The sequence below is a fragment of the Leptonychotes weddellii genome, chromosome 3, assembly GCF_054177405.1.
Source record: "Leptonychotes weddellii isolate Sample4059 chromosome 3, ASM5417740v2, whole genome shotgun sequence".
In the NCBI taxonomy this organism is placed as follows: domain Eukaryota; kingdom Metazoa; phylum Chordata; class Mammalia; order Carnivora; family Phocidae; genus Leptonychotes; species Leptonychotes weddellii.
The window spans coordinates 107,486,979-107,509,229 of NC_138371.1; the positions used below are offsets into that span (position 1 = coordinate 107,486,979).

General features: G+C 33.8%; 1 protein-coding gene across 1 annotated transcript in view; it reads right to left on the reverse strand.

The window, feature by feature from the left end:
• Nucleotides 1–22,251, reverse strand: part of LOC102749696 (phospholipid-transporting ATPase IB-like) — a 125,390-nt gene that overhangs the window by 26,215 nt on the left and 76,924 nt on the right. The window contains exons 18-20 of the mRNA XM_081815495.1: nt 22,104–22,226; nt 15,932–16,010; nt 1,715–1,776 (exon numbers count right to left, since the gene is read on the reverse strand). Of these exons, the coding sequence (XP_081671621.1) occupies nt 1,715–1,776; nt 15,932–16,010; nt 22,104–22,226 (264 nt within the window). The remainder of the gene's footprint in view (nt 1–1,714; nt 1,777–15,931; nt 16,011–22,103; nt 22,227–22,251) is intronic.

Consider the following 22,251-nt stretch of genomic DNA (forward strand, 5'->3'; position numbering starts at 1 on the left):
TGAAAAACAAACTGAGGGTTCTAGAGGGGAGGGGGGTGGGAGGATGGGTTGGCCTGGTGGTGGGTATTGAGGAGGGCACGTTCTGCATGGAGCACTGGGTGTTGTGCACGAACAATGAATCATGGAACACTTCATCTAGAACTAATGATGTAATGTATGGGGATTAACATAAGAATAAAAAAAAAATTAAAAAAAAAATTGCTTCTTACATAGAAGAAAACATGAGGAAAAATGGTTTGTCATTTCTTGTTCCAACATATGTCGTTAAATGAAAAGGAATAACATGCAGAGGAATATGTTTCTGCTTGCATACAAAAGGGATAACATAAAGTTAAATACACATCTATAATTTTTAGGATTATGAGTTAAGAAATTAGTGGCAGACACAAAACTCAGAAGCCATAAAGCAAAATATCAATAAATTTAACTACAGAAAACTAATCGGAAGAATATATGCGTGACAAAAATGCCATGAAAAGTGAAAATGTAAAACTGAGAATATATTTTTGTAACAAGTGTGAGAAAAAAACATCCTTAACATATAAATATCTACTACTAATAATAAAAAGACCAACAAAATAATAGGACTGCTAAAGTAATTCAACAAGCCTTCACAAAAGAAGAAATGAAAGTGGTTTTTCATGAAAATATGCTTTTTTTCAAGGCAAAAACTGATAGGATACCATCTTACCTATTAGATCAAAAAGTGTGAGAAGACTACCACCCATAGGGGCTTAGGGAAACTGATATTCTTATACCTAGATGTTATAAGAAGAACCTTTTTAGGGGATAATTTAGTAATGATTTTCAAAATTCACAGTACTCTCTGATCCAGCAATTACACTTCTAGACATTTATCCTACAGGGGCGCCTGGGTGGCTCAGTTGGTTAAGCAACTGCCTTCGGCTCAGGTCATGATCCTGGAGTCCCTGGATCGAGTCCGCATCGGGCTCCCTGCTCGGCAGGGAGTCTGCTTCTCCCTCCGACCCTCCCCACTCTCATGTGCTCTCTCTCATTCTCTCTCTCTCAAATAAAAAAAAAAATTTATCCTACAGATATACTTACTCATGGGCATAAAGGATAATCTTTGCAGCATTGTTGGCAATGGCAAAGGACCCCAAACAATCTTTTTTTTTAAAGATTTTATTTATTTGACAGCGAGAGAGGGAACACAAGCAGCGGGAGTGGGAGAGGGAGAAGCAGGCTTCCCGCGGAGCAGGGAGCTCGATGCGGGGCTCGATCTCAGGACCCTGGGATCATGACCCGAGCTGAAGGCAGACGCTTAACGACTGAGCCACCCAGGCGCCCCGGACCCCAAACAATCTTAAGGTCCACTAATAGGAGACTGGCTAAATAAATAGTGGTGAGTTAGTCATATATGCAGCCCTGAAAGAATGAAGTAGATATTTATGGACTGGCTTGAAGCCATCACCAAGGCATATTGTATAGTGAAAAAACAAGATATAGAAGGCACCTCCCTACCTGTACAAACAAAGGGAGGACATATACATTTGTTAAGTGTATTTCATATTTCTAGAAATTATATATATACTCCCATACATATACACACATGCATATGCAACCATTGTAATAGTTCCTTCTTGGAGAAGGTATTGGAGCATGAGGGAGAATTAAAATTTATGAAATTCTTATAATGCTTGAATTTTTCAATTAAAAACTAGAAAAAGTGATTGAATCATATGGGTGATCTTACCGTATAAATAAAATTTCCAAGAAACAAATAGTCTGTAGTGTGACCCCCTTGTAAGACCATATCTGAAAAATGAAAAAGTCATTTTTTTTATCTTTATAGAGTCTGAAACATAGACTTGAATTTATTTTTATCAAAGGAACCCATACTGGCCACCAAAAATGTTTCTCAATAATTGGTCATATTTCTAAAGTGACAACAATGCTTGCTTGGCCTGTCACAATTGTGACATTTTTCTATTTCTTATTCTCTCCAAAGACATATTAAGCAAAAAATGAGTAAATAAATTACAAGGAGTGCATGAATGTGATTATGAAACCTAGTTTTACATGCATATAAACCATCTGGCAAGTTGAAAGCCCAAACAATCTCATGAGTGATGCTAGGAAACAAGGCTAGGATCTAAACATTTTAAAATCATACTTTTTACTCTTTTTCTTTTCCAGGATTACTAAAATAATCAACCTAACAGATAATTTAAATTTACAATGGAATTTCATATTCTCTTATTGCTAAGTCTGCTGTAACTTATGAATTTCATTCTGTATAAAGATTAGGATGATTTTTTCACTTATTTTCACTTTTTAAAATTCTCAAATATATACTTGTGCTTCTGGTCCTGGTTGATATGGAAATTTGGGGGTGCAAATTCCTGATCCCAATACCAATTCAGAAGCTCACATATTTCATTTTCTCTTGATTTAGAACCCACTAAAATGCACAAGGCTCATACTCTTAAAATTATCTGCAGTGGAGTATTAAGGCATCTCATTGACAGAAACTAGAGGTAAATATGTGGGCCAGGTTAGACCAGCTAGGGAAGTGACAATCAAGAGTCTGGATTGTGTACAGACTTAACTTGGTGAGTTTTAATGGGAATAGGGTGATAGTATAGATGAGAACAATCTTGCAATTGACTAGGAACAGGGAGAAAACTGCATAGAAAGGCCATACTGAGTTATGTTGTCCAGATGCATATTCACAAAGGGGAGAAATTATAAGCTTTGTTGGGACAAAAGGGAAACTTCCAGTTTGCGCATGGTGATGTGAAACATATTCTTTTCCTTCCGGATATTGTACAAAATCAATGATGCAAACAGAGAAAACCTCCACAGGATCTATGTCAGGGAAACTATGAGACAAAAAATCCACAGTCTCAGAAAGCTAATGAGGGCTTCCAAGCAGCTAAGGTGAGCAGAAACTATGCTTGGTGATGATAAAAGCACCAGGGCAAAGTAAATACCAAGCTGGCCGAGGGTAACAGACCTCAGAAATATCAGCAAAAATACTCTCCTTGAAAGAACCTTCCTCCAGTAGCTGGGAAATAAAAATCGAATTTCTTGAGGAATAATATAAAAGAAGTAGGCACAGCATCCATAAAAACAGACTATAGGAAAAAAGGCAGGGTATTCTATGTGATCTGAGTGGTTACTATTCACTACACTATAAATTTGTCTAATGTATGTGTTTGAAATTGGTTTGAAATCAGGGGCTCCTGGGTGGCCCAGTCGGTTTAGCATCCCACTCTTGATTTCAGCTCAGGCTATGATCTCAGGGTCGTAAGATGGAGCCCCACATTGGGCTTTGCACTCAGCACAGAGTCTGCTTGAGATTCTCTCTCTCCCTCTCCCTCTGCCCCTCCCCCATCCATGCTAAAAATAAATAAATCTTTAAACTGAAAAAAGAAAAATTGTTTGAAAGCAAATTAATAGAAGAGCACCAAAACTTATTAAAGTATACTCACCAAGGAATTAAAAAAAAAAAAACCTATTACAACCAGCCAACAAAGAAATGATTGGAGAAGCCAGAGCAAAAAGACTTATTGTGCGCATTTTATATATTTAACTATGGAATTAAAATAAAGCAAAACCAAAAAATATGGTGCTAAAACGATCAATCTGATTATAATTATTCAGTGCCCAGACACTGTGGGTATGATGCAATTTATATAAGATCCGGGGATACAGGTTAATTAGATGGGAAGTAGAGTAAGTTTGCAGATTTTCTCATCTGTAATTGGGAGTCAATAAAGAATATTCAAAGCTAACAATCAAGTAATGGAATTACAAGTTTATATAAAGTATACAAGTATGCCATGTTCAAGATAATGGGTTGCTAGAGGAAAGGGAAGGGAGATGGAAGGATTGGAAACACAATTTTATCATACTTGGAAACCAATGGATTTGTCCAAAGAAACAGAGCACTGTCTATATAAACTTATAATAAAAATAAGCATAAGAAAAAAATTCAAACCTTCCTGAATACCACAAGACAACACACAAAAAACCCACAAAGAAAGCCAGGCACATAAAGATTAGAAAAGTATATTAAAACAGAAAATGCAGTCAAATGAGATATTGCAAACAAAAACCCGTTTTTTAAAAAATGACTCTCTAATTGCGTCTCAAAAACAAAACCCAATTCTATGCTGTATACAAGCAACAGACCTAAAAAAAGTAATTCATGAAGTTTGAAAAGTAAATTACAGGCATGGAAAATACAAATTCAAAGCACAAAAATGATATTAAGAAGAAACTGAGGCTGAAAAGAATGAAACAAGACAAAGAAGAGAACTTTGTAATGCCAAATGCTATAAGTTGCAATGAATATGAAACAACTAGAAATACTGGTGCAACAAATAAAATACATTTCTAAACTATAAATTATGAGAAATTAAAAGGGAAACAAATATGTTAGTAGTAGCAGACTTTACCTTACCTTTCTCAGTACATGACAGACTAGTGACAAAAGAAAAAAAAAAATTAGACCAGGACTTTTCCTTCTACCTATGAAGAAGCAACAGTAATTTCCCTCTTGCTATAATCAATTAGAAAGTTGAACAAAACATATGAAATAATTCTTTCAGACACTGGCTAAAAAGCAGCACAGGGTTGTGATCCCTGAGAGAAGGGTAAACAATTAGGTGAGATCTACCACTGCCCTTGGTTCATACTTGGAGGCAATTTCTGGTGATGAGACAGAGATTGGATTTTAGAGAGGCCAAGATGGCTGGAATTTGCAGAAGTGAACACTGGAAATGAGAGAACAATGCCGAGAATTAGTTCCAGAGAGTCACATGGGGTCTTCATAAGTCTTTGGTTGAATGCCAATCTGCATATGTGTACTGAGAAACTTCACAAGGTCACCAACAAGCAATTACTGTGGAAAACCAAATTACCACAGAACTGCAAGTTGAAAATTGCCAGATCTAATATAAAGCTAGGATTTACTCAAATTTTCATGAGCCAAAATAAAGAGACATCATTCAATATATGAAGCGTTCAGTAGACACCCGAGACAACCTTTGTACAGGAACTAAATTACTTCTATAGTAAAAGATACTCTAAGAGACTCGAAGAAAAACAGATCTTAGAAGGATCAAACTATTTATAGGGAATGTAACTGCCGGCCAAAACAAAGTCAATATTTAAATGTATACCACAAAAAAACATTCAGCAGCATAAAATTCACAATGCCCAGTATCCATTATAAAATTATATATATGAAGAAGCAAAATTTTGACCCATAGCAGGGGAAAATTCGTAATAGAACCAACACAGAAATAACAGACATGTGGGAATTAGCAGAAAAATCTCTAAGATAGCTATTATAAGTATCACAATTACACTCAGGCATTTGAAAAAAAATGAGAGAAAGGAAAGAGGTAAAGAAGAACTAATTAGAATTTCTAGAGATGAAGAGTATTAATATATGGAAGGAAAATGTCACTGGTTTGATATTAACTTCAGAGAGACTGTTAAATAAAAGATCAGTGAACTTAAAGACATGGCAAAAGAAACTAAAAATGAACCAAAAGAGAAAACAAAGATGGTATAAATGAACAGAGAGGTGGGAAAATACCAAGAGTTCCAACAGATGTGTAGTTGGAGTCCCAGAAGAAGAGGAAAAAGACATCTGTGAAAAAGCTAACATCATGATTAATGGTAAAAAAAATTTTTTTTCCTCCTAAGAGGAAAAAAGCAAACATGTCCACACGCACTACTTTTATTTAACATTATTCTGGAGGTCGTAGATTCTGCATCAGTGCAAGAAAAATAAATGAAAGGAAGTAAACCTCTCTTTATTCACAGACAACATGGTTGTATATATAGAAAATCCTAATAAAGCAAAAAAATAGCTATAGAACAAATAGCAAATTTAGCAAGGACACAGGATGCAAGTTATTGTAAGAAATAAAAGGTATTTCTATATAGGAAACATTGAAAAATTGGAAAATAAGATCTAAAAATGTCATTTATAGTAGCATTCAAAACTTGAATGCTGATGGATAAGCTTAACAAAAGATGTGCCAAGACTGTACATTAAAAACTCCAAAACGTTCCTGAGAGAAATGAAAGACAACTTAAATCATTGGAGAGATATACTATATTTATGAACTGGAAGACTCGGTAATGTTAAAATGTCAATTTTCCAATTCTCCTGATGTTAATCTATAGATTAAATGCAATTGCAATCCAAATCCCAGTATTTTTAATTAGAATTTGAAAAGCTGATTTTTAATAATTTATATTGAAATTCAAAGGACCTAGAATAGCCAAATTTTTTTCAGAGAAGTTATACTACCTGGTTCAGGATTTAAATATAAAGTACAGTTATCAAGACAGTATGGTCCAAGAATAGACATGTAGATCAATGAAATAGACATATTTCATCAGTGAAATCATCAAATCAGTGAAACAGATTTCAGATATAGATCCATACATACAGTTTCAAAGATGCCAACATAATTTCATGGGAAAAACATAATCTTTTCAACAAAAGGTACTGTAACAATTGGACATCAATATGCAAAAAATAAATCTCAACTTTGACATCAAACCATAAACAAAAATTAAAATAGATCAGAAAACTAAACATAAAACCTAAAAAGAGAAAACTTCTAAAAGAAAACAGCATTAAGTCTTTGTAACCTTGGGGTGGGCAAAGATTTCTTAGGACAAAAGGAAAAGCACAGACCATAAAAATGTTTCGATAAATTGTGCTTAAAATTTAATACTTCTGATTTTAATAATATTAATTAGTCAAGGCATAGATTAAGGGAAAAACTTACAATGTACACATGAAAAAGGATTCTTATCTAGAAAGAACTCTTGCAACTCCCTAAGAAAATAATTCAATTAAAAAAGGGGCAAAGGACTTAAAAAAAAAGCTCCTTCAGAGAAGGTATACAAATGACAAACAATCACATGAGAGAGGGTCTATATCATTAGTCATCAGAAAAATGCAAAATAAAATCACAAAGAGCTAGTGTATAAATATTTTAGTGATGTAAACAGTGATACAGGATAAAATGGGGTAAAATTATTCACACTGAATTTCTAATTTAAGATTATTTGATAAGAAACCATCATACAAGTAAAATTACAGTCCCTGATTTATATATACCCAAGGTGCAAATGGCCTCCCCATACAGTGGGCTTCTATGGCAACAGAACCTTTTTCCAAGACCTTTCTGTGAGGATCTCATGCCTGGGTCTTGATCCCTGCCCCCATCACCACTCCTACTTTCCTGCCCTAAGAGCCTAAACTACCACAGCTGCTGGAGGTACCCAGCTGCAACTTGCATAAGACCACCCCAATCTCTGAGAACTCAAAGAGGGTAAAAAAAAAAAAAATGTGATATTGAACAGGTCAGTGACAGTGTTATAAGTAAATTAAAAATGGAAAATACATCCTAAATTTTAAATAATTAAAATGACCTTTTAGAACAAAATTTTCATTAGCTGCAAATCACCAGAAATATAATTAATATATAGAATACAAAGCATAGTAAAGCATTAAAAAATGTGAACATTTTTGAAATATGGAAAATCATCATTCCTTGCCTGTTTGCACTTGTACTGGAGCAGTAATTCCCAAACTTGTCTGTACTTTGGAATATTCTGGTGAGCTTCGTAAGCTACTGATGCCTGTGGCCTAACCACGGAGATTGTGATTCAGTTGGTTTGGGAATGGTCTGGGCTTTGGAATTTAAAAAAAAAAAAAAAAAAAAAAATCTTCCACCGATTCTAACATACAGACAAGTTTGGGAACTGCTGTAATTAGTAGAAAATGGATTAGTAGAAGATGGATCCTCTCTCTCTCTCTCTCTCTCTCTCTCGTTATTAATGTCTTGTATTAACAGATTTCATGTGATACAAGTTATAACATAAAGAACACTATGTAGATAATGTACACCTGGTCAGTTACATTTAGTATGACACATTTAGGCTGAATTTACAAAGTAGGAACCTGGAAACACTGGTTGTCACTTCACATAACTTCACAATGGTGAGTGAGAGTTTGTGATTATGTAGTTTGCTTGCCTGTTGTGTAGAAAATACCTTTAAACTTGAACATGTGTTAAACCTATTAGTGCCAAAAAACTGCACCAGGTGTTGTGAGCAGTTAAATAATTCAGTCCCATTAACTTTTAAGGAAATTGGCAAAGATTATTTAATTAGTTCTCTGTCCCAGAAAGCACAAATAATTAGTAATTGTTTATTCCTTATAGAGAATATGGGGGTGTTGCGAGTATGTGTGTGTGCACTGGGGAACATGTTAAGTGTCACGGGATTGAAAATTTTCATGAATCTCAGAGAAAAATGCCAAAAAATGAATGTTTTAAAAAGAATTAGCTTATTTAATACTTGACAGTAACAACAATTTCTGTAAAATACTAATTTAGTAAAACCATGGTATTTCTGGTTCTGGATTTGCATTCGTTATTACTACAGTGGTTCAGATCCCATTCTATATTTTGAGGATGATCTATGATCCCCCAAATATATTCTATTTATTGTATAGTGAGCATTCTTTCCTCTGGACTATTTGATATATTATGAAGTTAAGTCTTCACTAACTTTTTTTTTTTACCAGATTTATTGAGATATAATTTACATACCATAAATCCACACACTTAAAATGTACAGTTCAATGGCTTTTAGTATATTAACAGTCTTGTAACTATCAGCATAATCAATTTTGGAACACTTTCATTCCCCCCCCAAAAAGAAACCCCAGACCCCTCAGCTGTCACTGCCATCCCTCCATCCCCCCAGCCTTAGGTGACACTAATCTATTTTCTGTCTCTATGTATTTGCCTATTCTGGACATTTCCTGTAAATAGACTCACACACTATGTGGTCCTTGTGACTGGCTTCTTTCATTTAGTATAATGTTTTCAAGATTCATCACTGTTGTAGCATGATCAGTACTTCATTCCTTTTTATTAACTAACACTATTCCATTGTATGGATGTAGCACACATCCATTGTATATCCATTCATTGATTAATGAACATCTGGGCTGTTATGAATAATGCTGCTATGTTTACAAATTTTTCTGTGGGCGTAGATTTTAATTTCTCTTGAGCATATACCTAGCAGTGTAATTGCTGGATAATATGGTACCTCAATGCTTACCCATTACAGGAAGTGCCAGACTGTTTCCCAAAGCAGCTACACCATGTTACGTTCCTGCCAGCTGTGTATGAGGGTTCCAGTCCCCACATCCTTGCCAGTACTTATTGCTATGTGTCATTTTGATTATAGCCAACCTAATGGACATGAAGTAGTACCCCATTGTGGTTTTAATTTGCATTTGTTTAATGATTAATGATGTTGAGCATCTTTTCATGTATTTATTAGTTATTTGTATATCCTTTGGGGGGAAATGTCTATTCAAATCTTTTGTATGTTTTAAAAAATTGGGTCTTTTTGTCTTTTTACTGTTAAGTTGTAAGCATTCTTTACATATCCCAGATAGAAATCTTTGTTATAAATATAATGGGCAAATGCTTTGTTCCATTCCGTAGGTTGTATTTTCATTTTTTTATTGAAGTATAATTAACATACAATGTTTTATTAGTTTCAGGTATAAAACATTAGACAATTCTATCCATTATTCACTGCTCACTATGATAAGGGTTAGTCACCATCTGTCACAATACAAGATTATTACAGTATTATTGACTATATTCTCTATGCTATATATTTCACCTTTATGACTTATTTTATAAATGGAAGTTTGAACCTTTTAATCCCCTTTATCTATTTCACCCATCCCCCATCTTCCTTCCGTCTGGCAACCACGAATTTATTCTCTGTATTTGTCTGCTTTTTTGTTTCTTTGTTCAGTTGTTTTGTTTTTAGATTCCAAATGTAAGTGAAATCATCTAGTATTTGTCTTTCTCTGTCTGACTTATTTCACTTAACATAACACCCTCTATGTCCATCCAGATGTCACAAATGGCAAGATCTCATTCTTTTTTGTGGTTGAGTAATATTCCATTGTGTGTACTTAAGTGTACCACAGCTTCTTTAGTCACCTATGAATGGACACTTGGGTTGCTTCTACATCTTGGCTATTATAAGTAATGCTGCAATAATCATAAAGGGGCATGTATCTTTTCAAAATTAGTGTTTTTGTTTTCTTTGGGTAAATACCCAGTAGTGGAATAACTGTGTCATATCGTATCTATATGTTTAGTTTTTGAGGAACCTCCATACTGCTTTCCACAGTGGCTGCACCAATTTACATTCCCATCAACAGTGCATAGGGCACCCTGTTCACCATATCCTCACCAACACTTATTTTTTGACTTTGGGGGATTAGCCATTCTGATTGGTATGAAGTGATATCTCATTATGGTTTTGATTTACATTTCCCTGATGATTAGTGATGTTGAGCATCTTTTAATGTGTCATTCGGCCATTTGTATGTCTTCTTTGGAAAAATGTCTATTTAGGTCCTCTGCCCGTTTTTAATCAGATTGCTTTTTATTTTATGTTGAGTTGCATAAATTCTTTATATTTTTTGGATATTAACTACTTTTCAGATACATCATTTGCAAATATCTTCTCCCATTCACTAGGTTGCCTTTTGTTGATGGTTACTGTTGTTACATAGTTTTCGTTTTTTGTAGTGTATTTTTCTGGTTTTGGTATCAGAGCAATACGGGCTTCATAGAATGAATTTGGAAGTTTTATTCCTCTATTTTTTTGGACTATTTTGAGAAATAGGTATTAACTCTTCTTTAAATATTGGGTACAAAAATAGGTATTAGGGCGCCTGGGTGGCTCAGTTGGTTAAGCGACTGCCTTTGGCTCAGGTCATGATCCTGGGGTCCTGGGATCGAGCCCCACATCGGACTCCCTGCTCAGCGGGGAGCCTGCTTCTCTCTCTGCCTCTGCCTGCCACTCCCCCTGCTTGTGCTCTCTCTCTCTGTCAAATAAAGAAATAAAATCTTAAAAAAAAATAGGTATTAACTCTTCTTTAAATATTGGGTACAATTCACTTGTGAAGCTGTCTGGTCCTGGACTTTATTTTTGTTGAGAGATTTTTGATTATTGATTTAATTTCTTTACTAGTAATCGGTCTGTTTAAATTTTCTATTTCTTCTAGATTCAGTTTGGAAGATTGTATATTTCTAGGAATTTATCCATTCTAGGTTATCCAATTTGTTGGTATATAATATTTCATAATATTCTCACATTTTTGTATTTGTGTGGTGGTGGTGGTATTTCTCCTCCTTCATTTTGGACTTTGAGTGCTCTCTTTTTTTTTTTTCTTAAAGAGTGGCTAAAGGTTTATCCATTTTGTTTATCTTTTCAAAGAACCAGCTCTTGATTTCATTGATCTTGTCTATATTTTTACTTTCTTAATGGTGTCTTCTGATGCACAAGCTTTTTTCATTTGTTTGTTTTAAGTCCCATTTACTTATTTTTGTGTTGTTTATGTTGTGGTGTCATACATCTAAGCATCTTCATCTAACCAAAGTCAAAAATATTTATCCCTATATGTTCTTCTAAGATATATTTATACTTTTAGCTCTTACATTTAGTTCTATAATCTGTTTTGAGTTTACTGTGTGTTTTGTGTCTGGTACACATCCAGATTTATTCTTTTGTAAATGAATATCCACTTATCTCAGAACTGTTTTTCAAAAAGACTATTCCTTCCCACCCTCCATTGAATTGCACTGCTGTACTTGCTAAATATCACTTAATAATAAATACGAGGGTTTATTTCTCAATTTTATTCATTGGGATACACACACACACACACACACACACCAATATTGCATTGTCTTGATTAATTGCAGGTTTGGAGTAAGTTTTGAAATCAAGAAGTGTGAGTTCTCCAACTTTTTCTTTTCAAAGATTGTTTTAGCTATTCGGAGTCACTTATGTTTTCATACAAATTTTAGAATCAGCTTGTCCCTTTCTAAAAATTCAGCTGGAACTTTGAAAAGGATTTAATTGGGCCTCTAGATTGATTTGAGAAGTATTGCCAGCTTATCATTATCACATCATCCAATCCACAAACATGGGCTATCTTTACATTCATTTAAGCCTTCTTAATGTCTTCCAACAATGTTTTGCAATTTTCAAAGTATAAATTTTGCACTTCTGTTAAATTTATAAGTATTTTCTTCATTTTTCTTCAGTAGTTAGTATAATTGTTTTCTTAATGTCATTTTCTGTCTTATTTCTGTTGTATAGAAATAAAATGGATTTTTGTATATTAATCTTGTACCCTGAAACTTTATTCTAATAGTATTTTAATTTTAGCATTTTATTTTTATAACATATAATTTCAGCATTTTATATATATCATGTCATATGCAAACAGAGATCATTTTACTTTTACTTTTCTAATCTGGATGATTTTTATTGCATTTTTATGCCCAACTGCACTGCCTAAAATTTCCAGTACAATAGTGAATAGGAATGTTGGAAATGATATTTTTGTCCTGTTCTTGATTTTAGGGGAAAGCATTCAGGCTTTCACCACTAAGCAAAATGTTAACTGTGTTTTTTGTAGATTTTTTTTATCAGTTGAGGAAGATCCATTCTATTCCTACGGTGTTGACTGCTTTTATCCTGAAGATGTATTGGCTTTTGTCAAATACTTTCTCTGAATTTATTGAGATGATCATGTAGTTTTTATCCTTTACTGTTATGATGTATTACATTATTTTTGGATGTTAAACCAATGTTGCATTCTTGGCATAATGCCATTTGGTGTTTATATATAACCTTATATATATTTCTAGTTTTGGTATGTTGATATTTTGATGAAGATTTTGCATCTATACTATTTTATGAAATTTGTTTTAAATCAGTTATGAAAAGACAGAAGAAATATGCATTTACACTATCTTACATGATTATATAATAACCTTTGCCAAGGCTCTTTGTGGACTGGGTTTACTTATTTTTAATCTGAAGAACTTCCTTTAATATTTCTTGAGAAGTTTGTGTTATAGTAACAAATCCTCTCATTTTTCTGTTTATATGGAAATGTCTTTATTTTGCCTTCATTTTTGAAAGATTATTTTGCTGGGCATAAGTTTCTTGGTTGACAGGTATTTTTTCTCTCAGCACTTTGAATTTGTCATCCCACTGCCTTCTGGCCTCCATTTTTTTGTGTGTAATGAGAAGTCATCTGAAAATCTTATTGGAGCTCCTTTGTACCTGAGTCATTTTGCTTTTCCTGCTTTCCATATTATCCCATTGTTTCTGGCTTTCAACATTTTTGCTACAGTGTGTCTGGATATAGATCTCTTTGCAATTATCTCATTTAAAGTTCACTGAGCCCCCTTGGATGTACACATTAATGTTGTTAAGCTAATTTGAAGCTCTTTAGCTACCATTTCCCTGAATATTTTTCTACTTCATTCTTTTTCTGCTCTTGTTCTTATACTCCCATATGCCTAGATTGGTGTGTTTAAAGGCTTCTCACATTTTTTGAGTCTGTGTTCATGTTTCTTCATCCTACTTTCTCTCTGATCTTCAAATTGCATACTTTCTATTAATGTAAGATCAGGTTTCATAATTCTTCTTCCAGTTCAAATCTACCATTGAGTCACTCTAGTGAATTGTTCTTTTTTTTATTATTATTAAAATTTTCAACCCCAGAATTTTCATTTGGTTCTTTATTAGAATTTCTCTCTCTTAATTGGCAATCTTTGATGTGTCTTTATGCCTTCATACCTTTATGCATTTCTTTTGGCACTTTGAACATATTTATATTGGCTAATTTGAACTCTTTGTTAAATCTGACATGTAGGGCCTCTCACAGGTAGTTTCTGTTACCTACTTCTTGGTGTGTGGCTCATGCAGTCCTGTCTCTTTGTGTGTCTTGTACTTTTTGGTTGTTGTTGAAAACTGGAAATTTTACATAATATATTGTAGCTACTCTGGATACTAATCCCCCCCTCCCTTTAAGGCATATATTTGCTTTGATGCTTGTTTATTTGTCTTGTGATTCAGCTGGCTATTTTGGTGAAGTCTCTTTCCCCAGGGTTAAACCTTGGTACTGCACCTTGGAAGGTGCAGCGCTGGGCAAGCAAAGCCCCCTTGGTGTTATCTGGTCTGTCCTATGTTTTTCGCTGATTTCTCCATTAAGCTCTCTGACTCATTTGGCATTATACCAGTTGTTAAGGTCCACTAATTACCCAGCGGTTAGTCTATGGTTTTTGACAATGTTCTGGGGCATAAATTGTACAGCAGGCTGAGCCAATTAAATTCAGGCTTGGATAATTTTGAGACAAGTCTTTGAGGTTTGTTCTCACCTCAGGAGAGCTATTTTTATGTCTCTGTCTCTGGTTCATTCTGATAAATTAGTAGGCCTATGATTTAGCTTATTGGTCTCAATGAGGAAGAGTTATTATTTTTGAGAACATCCCTAGACTTGAACTCTCCCCCTAGTCTGTTTCAAATAGTCACTTCCTTTGGGAAGAGTTTTGGAGCTATCTCTTCTTATGTACTACCTCTCACCATAGGCAGAATCTTACTGCCACTACTCTTGGTGATAGTGAAGTTGTAGTCACTCGTCTTCTTGGCTTGCCTTCCCAACAATCTCTTAGAGATTCTCTGCCTTACAAGCAAGCTGTGGTGAAAGTGATCAGGAACCCAATATTCTTAGCCTGTAATGCCTGTGGTAGAGGCTCTGTCTGATGGATATAAGTTGACTGGAAAAGGGGAGCTCTAACCTCTTGGCCACACTCATCAGGAATTTTGCCTCTTTACCTCAGAGTTGGGGGGGGGATGAGAAATGCTAGTAACCTGCCCCTCCTGTGAGATATGGTAACCCTGATTAATAATTGAGAAGACTAGTAGTCCTACACCCTTACCACATCTGCCTGCAATGGAGCTTCCATCAGGCAGGTTGTGAATAAGAGAGTGAAGGAGTAGGTCATGGCTACAATGTCACAGACTTTTGACATTCTTACTGAGTTGCAGTAGATTTGCTTGAGTAAATGTTTCTTCATTTGTCTTTAGGACAATATCCAGAGTTGTGTTTTTATAGTTTTGACCAGTTTGGCTTATTTGGTTGGAGAGCAGATCCAAAGAGCCCCTCACACTTCGATCCCAAAAGGAACTTTTTGTAAGCTTGTGATTTTGCTGTATTTGTCATCATTTGAAAGTTTTGCCCATTTTCTTTACAAGGAAGGGCTTTAGCTGTATTAATGGCAGATCCATTCTTTTAAATACCAACAAACACAAACACATGCAACTCAAACTCAATGTTTAAAAAAATATGTCCACAATAAAAGACATATTGCTAGTAATACCTAATGAAAATTAAATCTGATTAAAGAAAAATAATTACACTTTATACCTTAATTTGTGGCTGTGAACCCATTATACAGCAATAGCATACTTCGTAAGTATGTCTCCTACATTTAGATGTTTTAGACTCAGGTCAGTCTGTAGAAAAACTTCACACATAATGTTTGTGTTTTTTTTTTTAATTGTACATCAGGAAAAGGAGACTTGGTCTAATAATAAAGTATACTGAACTTGTGTTATAATCTAAATTGAAGTGTGGAGTTTGGGAAGTGAAACAAGAAATAGACATAAATTTCAAACTTACAGAAGGTATCTATACTTCATTAGAACTGTTGTGTTTTCTATCAGACCTTCTGACTCAAATATTTATTACAAATTAACAATAAAAGCACTAATTTTCAATTTATATATGTCCAAGACAAAGAAAATGTGTTCTAAAGATCAACTGTTAAATCTCAACCAAATTATAATATTACATATAGGTAAATATTTTTAAATTCCTTTTTTTTTTTTTTTGCCTTCAGTTCTTTCCATGGAGACAAACACATACACACACACACACACACACAAACACAGAAATATTGGCCCCAGTGAGAAAAACATGCTCTTTGTTGAATATATGAAACAATGAAGCCATTACCATGCTCCAGCATTTTCATGGGCATCCAGAAAAGAATGAAGGAATGGATCAAAGCATTTAAACACTGAAACCAAAACACCTAAAAGAAAGCAAAGCAAGAAAGTTATGATAGTACATTGTTCCAAATCTAAAAACGTGACATAATGAAATATGCTTGTAGTTTGAAACAGTTATAAAGCCAAAATGTTTTCCTGGAGATGGAAAAATTCTATTTCTTCTACTTCTAAAAGAAATGACTGTGAAAGTATGGGATATTATTTGAAAAGAAAACTCATTAAATATAAATGTGTAGAACTCAAATATAGAATATTTGTTATCAAAAATTACAAAGACCAAAATTATCCAATGAAAAAGAACCAGAAGCAATTTTTAAAAGAAATAAAAATATTTTCAATACTTAGGTTGTAGTGTTTTAAATATAATTTCATATGATAAACTCTGCATCTTTACATCTCCACCCAGACTCTGGTCAAAATAAATTTTAATAAACCACATACAATTTTCTTAGAGGAAATCTTAATAATATAAAATCCCTAGGGTCAAACAAAGGTACACCTTGGGGTTAGGAGATGGTTGAACAACAAAAACAAATCTTTGTTCTTTTGGTTCTAAATATATCAGTTATTTTTATGCTTGCCAGGAAGACTTACAGATAAAGGACTAGAGAAGAAAAAAATGTGGAAAAAACATATTTTGTCCTGTGACCTAAATTTCCTGGAGTAAAGCTGTTTTTAGGAAAGAATGTAAGAAACTGGTTTAAAAACACAGCTAATGCCAAATTGGAAAACCTCAAGATTCATGGAACATTGGGTAGAATACATAGAAGTTTTTGTCTTGGTACTGGAGAAAAATTATCTTTGGACTTAGCACAACTCCTGTCCTTCCTAATAAATATTAAGATGCAGATCCACAAGGATTAAATTGTTTCTAGTTAACTTACTTGTGTTCCAGAACAAAACTCAAGAACATGGTAATACAAAATAAAAAGCTTTTATGCACAGCAAAGGAAGCCATCAACAAAACAAAAAAGCAACCTACTGAATGGAGAAGATATTTGCAAATGATACATCCAATAAGGAGTAAATATCCAAAATACATTTAAAAACTTCTACAACTCAACACCAAAAAACCAAATAATCTGATTAAAAATGGGAAGACATTTTTCTAAGGATGACATACAAATGGCCAACTAACACATGAAAAGATGCTCAATATCACTAATCATCATGGAAATGCAAATCAAAATCACAATATCATTTTATATCTATCAGAATGTCTAAAGTCATAAACACACACACACACAAACAAGTGTTGAAGAGGATATGAAGAAAAAGGAACCCTGTGCACTGTTGGTGGCAATGCAAAGTGGTGCAGCCACTGTAGAAAACAGTATGGAGGTTTCTCAAAAAATTAAACATAGAAATACCATATAATCTAGTAATTCCACTACTGGGTATTTACCCAAAGAAAACAAAAACACAAATTCAAACAGATATATTCACCCCTATGTTTACTGCAGCATTATTTACAATAGCCAAGACATGGAAGCAACCCAACTGTCCATCCATAGAAGAATGGATAAAGAAGATGTGGTGTGTGTGTGTGTGTGTGTATATATATATATATACACACACAATGAAATATTACTCAGCTATAAACAAAAGTATGTCATCAACCATTGACAACAATATGGATGAACCTAGAGGGTATTATGCTAAGTGAAGTAGGTCAGGCAGAGAATGACAAATACCATATGATTTCACTTATATGTGGAATCTAAAAAATAGATGAACAAACAAAAAGCAGAAACAGACCCATCAATACGGAGAACACACTGAAGGTTGCCAGAGGGGTGGGGGTAGGGGAATGGGCAAAGTGGGTGAAGGGGTGTGAGAGATACAGGCTTCCACTTGTGGAATGAATAAATCATGGGGATAAAAGGTACAGGCATAGGGAATATAGTCAATGGTACTGTAATAGTATTGTATGGTGACTAATGGTAGCTACACTTGTGAGCATAGCATAATGTATAGATTTGTTGAATCACTATGTTTTACACTTGAAACAATGTAGCATTGTGTGTCAACTACTTCACTAATTTTTTTTTAAATAAACATGTAAAGAAAAAATATTCATATATATATGAATATATATAATATATATGAATATATATAAAAATATCCATCACCTAGGTAAATTTCATGATATCAGACATCAAATGCAGAATTACCAGGCATGCAAAAAAAGCAGAAAAATACTACCCAAAATAAGGAAGTAAATAAATCAATTAAATCCAACCCCCAACCAACATAAATGTTAGAATTTGCAGATAAGGATGTTGAAAAAGTATAACTGTTCTTTATGTTCAAATGGTAAGTAGGTAAATAGAAGATATAAAAAATTTCTAAATAGAAATTCTATGGATTAAAAGCTACAATTTTTGAGATAATAAATTTACTAGATCGCAGTAATGCAGATTCAACACTGCAGAAGGAAAAATTAATGACATAGATATTGCAGTAGTAAATTGAAGACAAAATAATTTCTAAAAATTTAACAGAGAGGAAAATGTATGGAACAAAAATATAGATTCAATGAGGTTTTGGATAACTTCAAGTGATCTAATATATGTATAATTGGAAGCAACAGAAGGCGAGGAGGTCATCCAGAAAAAAATATTTGAAAAAACAATAGCTAAAAATTTTCTGTATTTGATATAGACTATAAACCAGGAAACTTTTCTTATAAAGGACAAAATGGAAAATATTTTATATTCTTTGGGGTCCACATTGATCTCCATTGCAACTATTCAATTCTGCTCTTATAACTTTAAAGAATCACAGGGAATTTTTAAGTGAATGGGCATGGCTACTTCCCAATAAAACTTTATAAAAGCAGGCAGAGGACTAGATTTGGCCTATAGACCATAGTTTGCTGATCTTCTTACTATCAACCTACAGATCCAAGAAGCTCAAAGTACCCCAAGCACAAGAACCATGAAGAAATGAGACATCACAATCAAATTGCTCTAATTTGGTAATAAAGAAAAAGATCTTCAAAGCAGACAGATGAAAAAAGACACATTAAAGTCATAAAGATGAAGATAACAGTAATTCCACATTAAAACAATGCAAGTAAGAAGACAATGGAAATTGCTGAAAGAAATAAACTATCAACCTAAAATTTTATGCCAAGCAAAAATAACTTTCAAAAGTAAAGGTAAAATGAAGATTTTTTGAGATATATAAAAGCTGAAAGAATTCATCACCAGCAGATTAGCACTACAAGAAGTTTTAAAGGAAGTCCTTCAGGCAGAAAGGAAATTACAACAAATAATAATGTGAATCTACACAAAGGATAGAAGATCACTGGAAATAATAAATATATGGGTAAAGATTGAAGTGTTTCTCTTGCTGGGACACCTGGGTGGCTCAGTTGGTTAAGCGTCTGCCTTTGGCTCAGGTCATGATCCCAGGGTTCTGGGATTGAGTCCCACCATCAGGGAACCTGCTTCTTTCTCTGCCTGCTGCTCCACCTGCTTGCTCAGTCTCTCTCTGACAAATAAATAAACAAAAATCTTAAAAAAAAAAAAAAAAAACCCAAAAAGTATTTCTTTTGCTATTTAAATCACTTTTAAAAATGTTCAAACACAAATATGAATATCGTATGGGGTTTTTAACATATGTAAAAGTAACATGTATGACAATAGTCCAAAAGTCAGAAGGAGAGAAATGGAAGTATACTATTAAGTTTTTTATACTGTGTGTGAATTAGTATATCACTTGAAGGCAGACTATACTAACCTGAAGATGTATGGTATAAAACCTAAACAAATTCTTAAAAAAAAAAAAAAAAAAGAATTAAAGCTAAGAAGCCAACAAGGAGATGAAATGGAATTCACAAAAATTAATCCAAAAGAAGTCAGAACAACAGAAAACAAGGAAACAAAGTTTATTAGGAAAAATGGAAAATATATAGAAAGATGGTAAGTTTACACCAAAACACATCAATAAACACATTAAATATAAATGCTTTAAACATTCAGTATAAAGGCAGATATTATCAGATTGGATAACAAAGCAAGACTACAAACTGCCTACAAGAAACACACTTTAAATATGAAGACACAAATAGGTTATAAGGATGGAAAAAGATACAGAAAGAGTAAAAAAAGCTGAAGTGGTCATGCTAGTATCAGACAAAATAGATTTTAGATCAAAGAAGAAAATAAAAAGGTAATTTCTTAATGAAAAAGAGATCAATCAAGACAATGTAACAATCCTAAACATTTATACACCTAATAACAGTACTTCAAAATACATGAAGCAAAACTGATAGAACTTCAAAGAGATAGAGAGGAATCTATACTTTCAGTTGGGAGATTTTAGTTCCTTTCCATAATTGATAGAATAATTGGACAGAAAATAAGAATGTAGAAGTTTAGGGGCGCCTGGGTGGCTCAGTTGGTTAAGCGACTGCCTTCGGCTCAGGTCATGATCCTGGAGTCCCGGGATCGAGTCCCGCGTCGGGCTCCCTGCTTGGCAGGGAGTCTGCTTCTCCCTCTGACCCTCCTCCCTCTCATGCTCTCTGTCTCTCATTCTCTCTGTCTCAAATAAATAAATAAAAAATCTTTAAAAAAAAAAAAAAGAATGTAGAAGTTTGAACACTATGAATTTGACCTAATTTAATCATTCTGTACAAGCTAAGATGAAATATTTATAAGATAGACCATATTCTGAGCCATGAAGCAATATATTTAAAAGGCCCATGTTTTTTCCAGGTGTCTATATTTTTTTATTGAAGTAAAATTAACATTCAGTGTTATATTAGTTTCAGGTATACAATATAATGATTTAATAATTCTAAACATTACTCAGTGCTCATCATGATAAGCGTACTCTTGATTCTCTTTATTTCACCCATCCTCCTACCCAGCTCTCATCTGGCAACCACCAATTTGTTCTCTGTATTTAAGAGTCTACTTTTTTACTCGTTGTTGTTGTTGTTCACTTGTTTGTTTCTTAAATTCCACATATGAGTGAAATCATATGGCACTTGTCTTTCTCTAACTTATTTCACTTAGCATTATACCCTCTAGGTCCATCCATGTTATTGCAAATGGCAAGGTTTCATTCTTTTTATGGCTGAGTAATATTCCATTGTATATATATATACCACATCTTCTTTATCCATTCATCTATTGATGGACACTTGGGTTACTTCCATATTTTGGCTATTGCAGATAATGATGCAATAAATATAGGAGTGCATAGGGATTAATATGCAAAATATATAAAGAACAAAATATATAATACCAAAAAAAAAAAAACCCAAATAATGTGATTTAAAATGGGCAGAGGACCTGAATAGACATTTTTCCAAAGAAGACCTAACAGATGATTAACTGACACATCAAAAGATGCTCAACATCACTAATCATCATGGAAATGTAAATTAAAACCATAATGAGATATCAATTTACACCTATCAAAATGGCTGAAATAAAAAATACAAGAAATAACAAGTGTTGGTAAGAATGTAGAGAAAAAAGAACCCTTGTGTACTGTTGGTAAGAATGCAAATTGCTACACCCACTATGGAAAACAGTATGGAAGTTCCTCAAAAAGTTAAAAATATAATTATCATGTGATCTAGTATGGCACTACTGGGTATTTACCCAAAGAAAACAAAAACACTAGTTTGAAAAGATACTTGCAGGTGTCTATATTTTTTTAAAGCTTCACTAATGATTGAGATGCAATTAGGTTTACTTTTATGGCCTATAAAATGCCTTTAATTCCCCTGTTAAATCTCAACTCCATGATCCCAGGAAGAAATCATTCCAAAAGAATCACTTGTCTCATCTAAAAAGACGAAGAAAAGTATTTTCCAGGACTGCCCCATTGCGCAACATGCCTCCTGAAGCTGCTCAGTGCACAATTTGTGGGACCCTACATGGTGCCTTGCTTCTTTTTTTTTAAGGCTTCTCTTCCCCACATATTATTATTTAAACCTCAATTTCCTGGATAAACTAAACTACAAGGTAAATGATTGCACAGGGCTGCATCCCTTGGTTTGTGAATTATTTTTTTAAGCATCAGAAAAGGAAAAGACCAAAGGTAACTTTGGCGTTAAGTTGAGATGAAAGGCCTGCAATAAATCTTCTGTTTACCTTTGTGTTGAAAGTATTCCCTGCCTGAGAAATCCTGTAGAGCTGTGGATATGTAAGCAGGCTCTTCTGACTGCAACACTGTTCAAAGATCCCCAGAGTAAAAGGTGGTAATGAAGTGAAAATCTACATAGAAAACAAGGATTTAGTA